General features: G+C 39.5%; 1 protein-coding gene across 12 annotated transcripts in view; it reads right to left on the bottom strand.

The window, feature by feature from the left end:
- foxp2 (forkhead box P2) overlaps positions 1-12,484 on the bottom strand; it is a 789,456-nt gene that overhangs the window by 300,278 nt on the left and 476,694 nt on the right. The window contains exon 1 of one of the 12 annotated variants that reach the window (XM_043709552.1): positions 4,121-4,140. The exons of the other annotated variants lie outside the window; for them this stretch is intronic. Within the exon in view, the coding sequence (XP_043565487.1) occupies positions 4,121-4,123 (3 nt within the window). The 5' untranslated portion in view covers positions 4,124-4,140. Of the gene's footprint in view, positions 1-4,120; positions 4,141-12,484 lie in introns of those variants that run through there. 12 annotated transcript variants of the gene reach the window in all.

Genomic DNA, 12,484 nt, shown 5'->3' with positions numbered 1-12,484 from the left:
GTGAGAGCAAGCAGACAGTATGATAATGAATGAATGGACACCGAACAACAATTGCCAGACAGGAATGTTCCCTTCAGCGGTCAAGGACATTCAGCCTCCGATGTTTGGGTAAGCATCTTCCACGGCAGCCTTCAAGATTCACAACAATGCAGAATCACTGAGCAGAAATTGATAGCCAAGTTTCACACCCATGAAGACGGCGTCAACCATCACCTTGGGTTAATGTCACCCGACATATTACCCCACCATACTGTTCCATATTTGTAAAATCTTCCTTACTGTCCTGTTTAGACACCATCACCTTGATAAATTGTTATGGTCTCTCTACCTTAATCAGTTTGTACAGGTGTGGATTACTTGTTACCTTGGTTAGACATTTGGCATGCATATCATATTGTTCCAGCCATTTGGTTTAACTCCAGCACCATCTAATTTTTTTGTAACTATCTCTCTGCCTCAACTAATCAGATTATAGGTCACGCCTTCACTTGCTATTCAGCTGCTAACACTTTATTCAGACCATCTGACACTTTTGATCACCTGCAGAAACTTATTATTCAGCCTGTCGACATTCCACTCACACCACTTCTTTGATCTTTTAATCTCTCTGCCTTTCACCTCCCTGCCTATAAATTCTGTGGTTGTGTGCTTTTCTTCACTTTACCTGATGAAAGAGCAGCACTCCAAAAGCTTGTGAATTCAAGCAAACCTGTTCGACTATAAGATGGTGTTGTGTGACTTCTGACCTTGTCCACCCAAGTCCACATCACGACTGTACTCAAGGTATTGGTCAGGTCAATAAATGTGTTGTAACGATCCACATTCTGTCCTTGCCATTGTCCCTGGAGCTGTCTAAATGTAAGCACCATATCACTGGTTTCTTGATATTTTATAAAACTATACTGACTCTGCTAGTAGATCCTCAACAAGATGTTACATGAAGCACTTTTGAAGGATTCCGGTGAAGATTTTGTTGGCAATGAGCAGAGTGAGATTGCTTTCCCCTTGAGCAGGTGGACAATGGAGGCATCTTTGTATTCCTGTGGATGACTTCTTATTGGGAAGAGTTCAATGAGCTTCTCAACCAGGCAATGACTTCCAGCCTTATACACTTCTGTGGGGATAGCAGTGGTGGCCAGAGCTTTGCTGCTCAATAGAAACTTGATTATGTTTGATGTTTCTAAAAGTGTAGAAGAGTCAACAGGAGACCATTTGATGACAGCCTGTTGACTTCTTCTTTATTGATGGCTGAAGCCAAATTGAGGGTCTGGTTTTAATGCCCTGTCCATCTCTCTAGAATTTGGTTTATATCTTCGTGCAGTGTTGACCCATCATCATTGAGGATTCGTGGTGAACTTGTAGAGTGGGCTACATCGACAGATTCACACAGAATGTTTTGAAGCTTTTGTTTGTCTGTATTCTGATTCAGCCAAGAGTCTTTTTTGGAACTTCCATTTGGACAGTCCTGCTAACATTGCAATAAGCATTGTTCTAGGAGAGTGATAACCTTTTTCATTCAGGAATTGTAGGGTCACTGGCTAGACCAGCATCATATTTTCTTTGAGAAGGTGGTGGTGGGGCAGCTGAAAATGACTGGAACAAGGACACAACAGAAACAATTCCTGCTGTGATGGTGTGGGACTAAATAAGGCCAATGATCATTTTTTGCGCTAGATATGACTCCAACAGGGGAGATACCCATCCCGCCCACTCCCTCCCCCGATTCCCTGTGACTCCAGTTTTGCTAGGACTCTTCACTGCCACACTCTGTCAAATGTTGCCATGACATCAAAGAACAGTCATTCTTACCTCACCTCTGAGTAATGCTGTTTTGTCAATGTTTGGACGAGGCTGTAGTGAGGTCAGAAGCTGAGTGGTCCTGGCAGAACCTGAACAGAGCAGCAGTGAGCAGGTTACTGCTGAGCAAGTACCACTTGATTGCACTGTCGATGAGCTTTCCATCTTGCTGCTGATAATGCAGCACAGGCTAATGGAGTGGTAATTGGCCTGTGTATTGTTTGTCATGGTTTTTATGGACAGGGCATGCCTTGGCAATTTTCCACATTGCTTAGCAGGTACACTGCTCCAGCTGTACAGATACAGCTTGGCAAGAGCTGCAGCTATTTCTGGAGCACAAGTCTTCAGTACTATTGCCAATATGTTGTCAGTGCCTATCGCCTTTGCAACATCCGGTGCATTCAGCCATTTAGTGATAAATGGAGTGAATAAAATTAGCTGAAGACTGGCATCTGTGACTTCTGGAGGAGGTCAAGATGGATCATCTACATGGCACTTATGACTAAAGATGATGCTCCACCCTATCTTTTGCAGTGACGTGCTAAGCTCCTCCTTTGTTGAGGATAAAATTGTTTAAGGAACGTTGGCCTCCTCTTAGTTGTTTTATTGTCCACCACCATTCAAAACTGGACTGCAGAGCTTAGATCTGATCTGTTAGTGTTGAATGACTTGGCCTTGCCTTTCACATAATGCTTCTGCTGTTTGGAATGCACATAGTTTTGTATTGTGGCTTCACTAGTCTTACAATTCCTACTTTTTGGGAATGCTTGTTGTTGCTCCTGATAATATTAATCTTCGTTCTTCATTGTACTAAGGTTGGTCCCTGGCTTATATTTAACAAGATAGTTAATGAGAGATTGGGGGACATACCAGGCATATGGTCATAGATTGTGGGGTTTCAATTCAATTCTGCTGCAGCTGACGGCCACAGCACCTCAGTTGCCCAGTTTTGAGTTGCTACATCTATTCAGAATCTATGCTGTGCAGTAATGTGGTATGTCGTTTCAGTGCAGCATCTGCTGCATAAAATGTAAAGATGAATATGTTTAGATCAGAATAGATTTTTGTAATGTGATACAGAAATCCATAGGTTGAGAATAGGGATCTATTCTGGATCTGAACACAACTTGTGTGCGTAAGTCGGAACACAATACTGGACAATGTGAAGCAGCTGTTCCTAAGTACAGGAAATGTTCATATTTTGGTTCTTCAAAATCACACCGCTGTATGGGATCACGTTCATAAGTACAACCATTTATTAAGTCAGCCATTTGTAAATCAGGAGACCTCCTGTAATCAAGTTGGTGTTATGTCATATTTATGGGACAATGATGTATACACATCGCAGCAACCAAACTAGGGAGGATTCGCTCCTGAGCCTTGAAGAGTGATACATACTGGCTCATCCATAACTAGGTTTTACTTTTCTGGTTTAAGTGCTGTGGAGATTGTTGATATCATTGCATCATGGTAACTGCATAATGACATCTCAATATACGTGACAACTAAATTCACTGTTATTTAATAAATCAAAAATTATATCGCAAATTGAAAACATAAAATGCCAGTGGAACAGGTAAAGGTGTGTTACGGAAAAAGCAACAGCATTTTTCAGAAACACAGAAGTGGAAATCCATGTGACACAACTACTCTTCTTGAATTGAACTTGAGGCCATTTTCTCAACCTCTGTTCTACTGACCTATTTCCACCTGATCATGAAAGTCTTCCATTACTTCAACTGCTAAGCACAGTTTCCCCAGCTGTCTCTCAACCTTAGCACTGAGCCTTCTTTTCTCTTGGCGTCAGCATTTGTATTCAGTTTAATTCTATTCTCGTATCATTTAAACTCAACTGTCCCCAAAAGAACCTCCAATTTTCCTTTCCTCTCCAAAGTCCTTGAATGTATTGCTACTTTTTAATTTTGTACCCATCTTGCCCAGAACTGCAAGTGTTGATGCCCTCTCAGATTTCCACCGCACCACAGTAATGAAATTGTCGTTATCAAAGTCACAAATTATGTCTTGTCTTATGTTACAGTAAGAAAGATAGATTTACACAATTTTTTCTTTTCGATTTGTACTGCATTTTGGAATGGTTCACCATATTGTCTTCTTCCTGGAACTTGCCTGGTTCAACCCTTGAGTCAGAATATCTATTGTGATTGTTTCTTTTCCTGCTCCTGCACATTTGCCTCTGGAATCCTCAAAGGATCGATCCTGGGTGCTCTCCTATTTCTTACATACCTGCTGTTCTCAGTCAAATCATCCCAAGGCACAGCATTAGATTTCATAATAACTATGATGACACCCAGCTCTAACTCACCATCACCACTCTCGACTCCTCCACAGCTGTGAAATTATCAGACTGCTTGTCCAAAATCCAGTGCTGGATAAACAGGAATTTCCTGCAATTAAATATTGGAAAATGGAAGTCATTGTCTTCATACCCTACAGCTAATTCCTTTCCTTCCTTCTTGTGCTACACAATTCTATTCGAACTAGTGACTTCATCCCTCTCCCTGACAATTACCAGAGGTTGAACATGGGTGTCATATCTGACTGTGAGAAGCACTTCCAACATCAGGCACACATCATCACGAAGACCATTATTTCCACCTCTATAGCATCACTCACCTTGGCCCCTGACTCACTCACCTACTACAAACACCCACATCCATTGTCTTATACCCTGCACTCCTGGCTTTTCCAGCACACTCCTGCTAGCACCCCTCCATAAGATTAAGATCATTCAAAACCTTGCTTCTCATGTCCATGCTTGCATTAAGTCCTGTTCATCCCTGCACACACTGATCTACAACAAATCCTGGTCAAGTAACACCTTTTTAAAATTCTCAGCCTAGATCTCAAATCCCTGCAGGGCCTGCTTCTCATTATCTCTATGATCTCTTCAAGCACCACAACCCTCACAGGTTTTTGCTCTCATTTAATTCTGGTTTATTGAGAATGCCTGAATTGACCTGCTCCACCATTGGTGGTTGTGTCTTCTATTGTCTAGATTCTAATCTCTGGAATATCCACCATAAATGCTTCCACTTCTCTATTTTTTTCTTTTAGAAGTTCTTTAAAACTTGGAACCACTTTATATTGTGTGTTGTCAAACTTTGCTTTATGACACAGCCATGAAGTGACTTGGGACTTTTAATTATATTAGCTGAACGATATAAATACATGTTGAGGGATGTTATGGCATTGTGCTAATGTTCCTACCTCTGGGCTAGGAGGCCCAGGATGATGTCCCACCTGTTCCAAAGGTGTGTAATAACTGTCTGAACAGGGTGACTAGAAGGTACAGGTTGTGGTTGTCTCCACTGCACCTCAATCAAACTGTCCTGCTCCCTAGACCTAGCATATAGTCCAAGTACACTGACAGTCATTGTTAGTGAGCCTAGCAACTGTGGCCTATAAGTGGATGTAACAGATTAGGGGCAGACAGAAGGATGAAGAAACCAGACAGATATAGAAGATATCTAATGAAATAATAATAAGAAGAAAAATGCTGAAGTGCAGAGATAAATACAGATATTCCAGATACAGAAAGATGGCACACAGATTAAGATTGCAACATCAAATGGCAAAGTGAAACACGTAAAGAGCAATGAGAGAGATTAAGGGGAGAGAGTTAGAGAGGAAGATAAACTGCTGAAGCAGACAGAAAAAAAAACAAAGATCAAGACTTCACAGAATCCACTGTAAGCAATGGCACATTAAATCTGATTGTTCAATTCATTTGTGATTGGCATTTTCAATGTTAGGATGTCATACCGTGTGACATGCAATAGCTGCTATTTTATAATGAGAATGTACAACCCTGTGATTGCACAATCTGGCCACCAGGATACCACTAATCATAAGATGCTTTTCAAAATTCAACAATTTTTAAATTTTTTTGTTCTACCATTTTTTTCTTTCAATTTCTATTGAGAGATTACATGAATAAGAAGTTTTAAAGATACTTACTTCTCAATAAGATATTTGTTATGTTTTGCCATTATTTTTACTGGAAGGACTTAGAAAAAGTGTTATTTTTAATAGTTTATTTTTAGAAAAAGTTAATGCATCAACAAATAATTGATTTGTTAATTGGAAACTTTACCAAAATTCTGTAATCACTTTGTGAGGTGGCCTTGGTCAATGACAAGCATTTCAGTACTGTTTTGATTTCTGACCAGGAGAATAAAGAGGAACGAAAAGATATAAAAACAACTCGTATTCATTTGGTGCCTTTAACATAATGAAATGTCCCAAAGCACTTCACAGAAAAATGACAATATGAAGTATGATTCTGAACCACATCAGGATGCATGAGGTCAGATGACAAAGAGCTTGGTTAAACAGGTATATTTTAAACAGCCTGAAAGAAAACTGAGGTGGAGAGGTGTGGGTACGCTATTCCAGGTTTTGTGGTAGTGGTAACTAAAGCAATAACGAACAATAATGTAACAATAAAAATCAGGGTTACACAAAAGGCCAGAATTAGAAAAGCACTAACGTCTCAGGGACATTGTGGTGCTGAAGAAGATTATAGAGATAGAAATGGACAAAGCCATTGAGAGAGCAGAAAACAACAATGAGCATTTTAGGATCATGATAATTCTTGATCAGGAAGCCAGTGAATGTCAGTGAGCATGGGGTGATGGGGAATAGGAATTGCTGCAAGTTAACACACTGGCAGCAGAGTTTTAGATGACCTCAAGTTTCTGAAGAGACGAGTCAGGAGTACATTAGAATAGTTGACTTTATACGTGTTACAGGAGAAGTAAACTCATGTTATAGAGATGAAAAGAAGCAGTCTTAGTGATGGCATAAGTATGAGGTTGTAAACTCCTCGCTGAAAATATGACACACGAAGATTGTGATTAGTCTGCTTCAATTCCAGACTATTGCCAGTAAGAAGATTGGAGAAGTAGCTAGGAAATAAATCTCGCATTAGGGCCAGAGACCATCGATTCAGTCTTCCCAATATTTAATTGGAGGAAACCTCTGCTCCTTCAGTACTATAGGTTGGATAAACAGTCTAATAATTTAGTCAGAAACATGCCCAGTTTTGTGAAGAAACTATTCTAGCATCCTGCTAGAGTTTAAGGGATAGTGCACAGGCATGTTACTTGGACCTACCCTTTCATACATGAGCCACTGCAGTCTTAGCTCTGTCAGTCATGTTCCCTGTTAAAATCCGATGTTTGCTGCCCACAATTTGGAGATGGTTGCCTTTACCTCCAGTGAACGTCCCTTATGTAAAATGAGCAATTGGAAACATATAAAAGGAATAGCTGCCCTCTTTTGTAAGTTCAACCTCAGCGTAGTTGAAACACACAAGATTATTTAGTATCTGTAACAAAGTGCAATGTCTGCAGTGTAACATCTGCATGGGCAATTGTACATCAGAAGTCACTGATGTCCTCATTGAATATTAGCTTGCTATTATAAATACTATAGGGCACTAGTTGAAATATTTCAGTGTTGACATTCTGTTAGTAGAATGAGGGAATGATGCATGGACATTATACTTTTGGGAGGATTATGTCCTCATTAAGTTTCATTATTCAATAGGTTTAATTTTTTAAAGTAATTTTTCATGCATGCAATATCTATTCCCACATAACAAGATAGAAGTGTGATGAGATTCATTACTTTTTGATGCAGTCTATCTAGCCATGATATCTGTCAATTATAGTGAGCACTTTGCACTTGGTGAAGTTACAGAAGACTGATTATATCATCAAAGATTAGAATCGTTCAAATGGCAGCTTAGGTCACAAATATCACTTCTGCCATGTGCCACATGAAAGTGATGGTACATAGGAGGAGGCAGCATGATTTGGTAAAGGCTTGTACTATCTAACTAAGCTCACTGAATTTGTTGAAGAGATCATTAAAAGGATGAACAAAGGATTTTTTTAAAAAATCATTCACAGGTTGTGGGTGATGTTTGCTGGGCCAGCATAAATTGTTCATCCCTAATTACGCCTTGAGAAGGGCGGCACGGTGGCACAGTGGTTAGCACTGCTGCCTCACAGCGCCAGAGACCCGGGTTCAATTCCCGCCTCAGGCGACTGACTGTGTGGAGTTTACACGTTCTCCCCGTGTCTGCGTGGGTTTCCTCCGGGTGCTCCGGTTTCCTCCCACAGTTCCAAAGATGTGCAGGTCAGGTGAATTGGCCATGCTAAATTGTCCGTAGTGTTAGGTAAGGGCTAAATGTAGGGGTATGGGTGGTTTGCGCTTCGGCGGGTCGGTGTGGACTTGTTGGGCCGAAGGGCCTGTTTCTACACTGTGAAGTAATCTAATCTAATCTAAAGGTGGTGGTGAGCTGGTTCTTGAAGCCAGGATGATGTGTGGCTCGGAGAAGAGCCTGCAGATTTGCAAGCTGCTGTCAAAGGTGCCTTGATGATCTATGGTAATCTAAATGGATTTCCAGAAGGCATAGGAAAGACTACAGGCAAAAATGAGAATGCAAGAAACTGGAGGTAGTTGATTTTGGTTAGAAATCAGTTGGGAAGGAGAAAGCGATTGAGGTTAATTGGTATTGTTTTAGATTTTCAGGATATGACAAGTTCCGTTCCTCAGTGTTTATTTTAGAATCTAAAAAGGTCACATTATTTACTGATAACTTTGATGAAGGACCAACAAATAATATTTTCAAATTTTCAGACAACACTAAATTATGTCAAGCAGTACATGGTTCAGATAGTCTATGAGGCTGCGAAGGGTCATAGATCGATTAATTGGATGGGCTAAATTGTGGCAGATGGTGTATAATATGAACAAATGTGAGCTAATCTACTTTGAACCCAAGTAAAATAAATGAGTATTTTCTAAACAGTGAAAAAATAAGAACTAAGAAGGAACAAAGAAGTTTAGGAGTCTAAAAATATAAGTCATTAAACGTAGTAAACAGTGCCACTGTCTTATGAGCAAAGGTTCAACAGGTTGGGACTCTACTCACTTGGAGTTTAAAAGAGTCAAGAGGTGATCTGATTAGAAAACATAGAATTCTGAAGGGGCTTGACAGGGTAAATGCTGAGAGACGTTTCCTCTTATAAGCGAGTTTATGACCAGAGGGCATAGTCTCAGAATAAAACGGTGCCAATTTAGACTGGAGATAAGGAAAAAAAATCTTCTCTAAAGGGTTGAGAGTCTTTGGAACTCCTTGCCAAAGAGAGCTTTGCGGGACAGCTTCCTTGTGTATACTTAAGGCTGAAATAGATAGATTCTTGATCAGTTGGGGAGTCAAGGTTTATGAGGAAAGTAGATGTGAGGAATGTTGATCAGCCATGATCCTAATAATGGCGAAGCAGGCTCAAGAGGCTGAATAGCCTAATCTTTACATTCTTATTGTCTAGTTACAAAAAGAAGTAAAAAATGTCTCATGGAAATGTAGACTTTAATCTCAAGGGTTTCAAAGAGAAATGCTTCAGTTGTATAGAGCCATAGTCAGGTCCTATCAGAAATAACTGATGTAGTTTTGGGCAGCAGACCTCAGGCAGAATATATTTGGCCTTGGAGGGGATGCAACACACACAGAATTATAATGGGGCTTAATCAATGAAGACAAGTTGTGTTAACTTGGTTCAGATTTCCTTAAGTAGCTTAATATTTGGCAGTGATCTGATTGAGGTGTATAACATGTTAAAAGGAATTGATAGGGTAAATATGGAGGAATTACTTCCTTTGATAAGTGAACTATTGAACATAGTGAAATTAAAAAGCATCTTAATCAATAAAGCAAAGTAGAGATTTAAAATTCTTTGTGGCAAAAGCATGTAATAATGGTACAATTGAGTTTTCAAAACTGTGTAGTACAGATATTATGGAACTTGGGGCTCAGGCAGGTATATGATTTTAGGTGACTGACATTGAGACAGCAAGATTTAAATCTAATCCTCTCATCCAGAACATATTTGATTGGTAGGTCTATATTTTTGGAGTGCAAATCTGATGGGCGCATGGAGCCATATTTATATTGCAGAAATTTCAATTATCATAATTATTCATCAAACTCAGTTCTCTGTCTGATTCAGACTGTTGAGTGGCTACCCAATCAACGTGCTTGAGGTGAAGCAAAAATTAAGCCGGAATATATTTATTTTTAAAACTGATGTTTATGTTACTGCATCTTAAAGAAACAATTAAAGAAACAATTCTAACTAACATTGCCATGAGTTAACCATTGCCAAAAGGTGACTAGACATTGAAGCTTTTTATGTTACACTCATCAGATCTAGGGCCCAAGAAACAGACTTGAACAAAGAGACACCATTTTATGATGTATGAGAAGACAGTATTATGGGTTGTGCCATAACCATGCAATGATGAAGTTTTGTACAACCAAGCATTTATTCATTGCCAAAATTCTTAATCACTGCAAAGGCTAACATGATGAGACAGGGTTGAACCTAGCCCCAAATTTGAACAAAGCCCTGGATTTCATACCTTTGTTAGCTGCATGTAATATATTTGCTATTGCTCTTTGAACCTATGTTGCAGGTGTAAATACTTCAAATATTCAAATTCTTCACAGCCTTACATCAGAGATACAAAAAGTTTCTCTTCATGAAATTCAAGGTGGAATACAATAGGTAACAGAGCTGAGAGACAAAACCCATTTGTACAGTCAAAATAAAAAGTGTCATATATTCAACATATTTATTGAAATATTAATCATACATTAGCATTAAAATACAGTGAGATGCATCTTGGTCCTTCTGCATATTATAACCCCAGTGATGAACATGTTGACTCATAAACACCCATTCTTAATTATAAGAATGATTGAACTGAAGGACCACTGCAGAGTGCACACATTCAACTGTACATCCTGCTCCTGGATACAAAAAAACTGAACTGTATGTTTCAAATACTTTCAAGGATATTAAAAATTTACATCAAAGAAAGGTAATGCACACTGCAGATTGTCAGTAAGCATTAGCATCACTGTTCATTTTTGCAGTGTTTCAAAAGAATACAAAATGTTGTGCTGGATTTATTGAGATGGTTTATGACTTTTTAAGGTTATTTTTATTTAGTGAGTAGTTTTGCTCACTTTCACATTTTCATAGTAGGAACTGCATTAGAGAGGTCACTCTTTTTCCCATATAAACTGCAAAGTTTAGTGAGAGAACAACTTATTTGATTTTACAATTATGATCGGAGGATCCATCTCAAAGTTACTTATTGTAATCATTACGCAGTAAGGGGACATATTTCAAAAGATTTTTCATTGTTGTTCCAGAAAATTTAGCGCTGCTGGGAGAACTAAAGATAACATAACCACACATATTAGTTTAAATGATGAATGAAAATCTTGTGAGAGTATGTTCCTCATGCAAACAAAAAACAGAAATGGTACTTTAGGTTAGTATTTAAAAACAGAAAAATCTGAGTACTTCTTTTAGATTTTTGACCTTTCTCAGGTTACCTTAGAATGGCAAAGAGAGAAAAATATGAGAAACAAATTCTCCCCCTACCTGAACCCAATATGGACTCACACTATCAGTCACTCTTTTCTGACTCCTCCACATTAAAATGTCACGAAGGAGTCGAAGATTGTTTGGTACAGTTATTGTTTTATCCTCCTTCCTCCTCTGCATCACCAATACAAAGCAAATCTAGCAGTAAGAAGGCAGTAGATGGACAGTTGTAGTGTGATGTCAGAGGATTCCTTGCAATGAGAGACATGAGACTTTGATTTGGCCATGACAAAAACTTCAGGTTGTCCAACTCTGTTGTTCATGTATGTATTTGCAGTTTCTCTATCAACCCTGTACCTGCTGACTAGATTATGCCAGGCTTAGGCCCTAAACTGTGTCAGTTTTCAGAAGTCCCATAGCATTATCTTTAAAATGGTATTTTCACAGAAAGAATAATGATAAAAGAAATATCAAAGCTTTATATATGCAGATCTAGAAGAAGACCCAACAAAAAAGTTAACAATCTCACTGAAACATACAGTAGAATAGACCCCCGTACCTGCGGGGGGATACATTCCATGACCTACCGCGGAAACCCGAAACCGCAGACAGGAGCGAACCCATTCATTTCAATTGGAAATTTACCTTGCTGGCAGCCTCCTGATCCCTTGTTCCAGAGGTTCCCTATAACATGTTCGGCCCGCAGTAAAGTGTGGGTAACTGAAACCGCTGAAAACGACAAGTCTGTGGATTCGGGGGTTGCCCTGTACTTTCAAATGAAAGTAATTTATGATTTCCTAATTAGCATGTGTAGAAAGATTTAATCTACATCAGCTTGAGAGCAATTGCACAGATCAGCACTACACCACACGTAGAATGTAGCACATTTTCTTTTGCAAATTTTGGACAGCAAAGTCATTGATTATAGAGTCATAGAGATGTACAGCGTGGAAACAGACCCTTCGGTCCAACCTGTCCGTGCCAAGCAAGTATACCAACCCAATCCAGTCCCACCTGCCAGCACTCAGCCCATATCTCTCCAAACCCTTCCTATTCATATACTCATCCAAATGCCTCTTAAATGTTGCAATTGTACCAGCCTCCACCACATCCTCTGGCCCCCACCCCACTCCGGCCTATCACCCTCACCTTGACCTCCTTCCACCTATCGCATTTCCAATGCCCCTCCCCCAAGTCCCTCCTCCCTACCTTTTATCTTAGCCTGCTGGACACACTTTCCTCATTCCTGAAGAAGGGCT

This window comes from Chiloscyllium plagiosum, chromosome 19 (assembly GCF_004010195.1).
Source record: "Chiloscyllium plagiosum isolate BGI_BamShark_2017 chromosome 19, ASM401019v2, whole genome shotgun sequence".
NCBI classification, from domain to species: Eukaryota; Metazoa; Chordata; class Chondrichthyes; order Orectolobiformes; family Hemiscylliidae; genus Chiloscyllium; species Chiloscyllium plagiosum.
The sequence above is the reverse complement of the archived record's forward strand: the minus strand, read 5'-3'. Positions and strand labels throughout refer to the sequence as shown.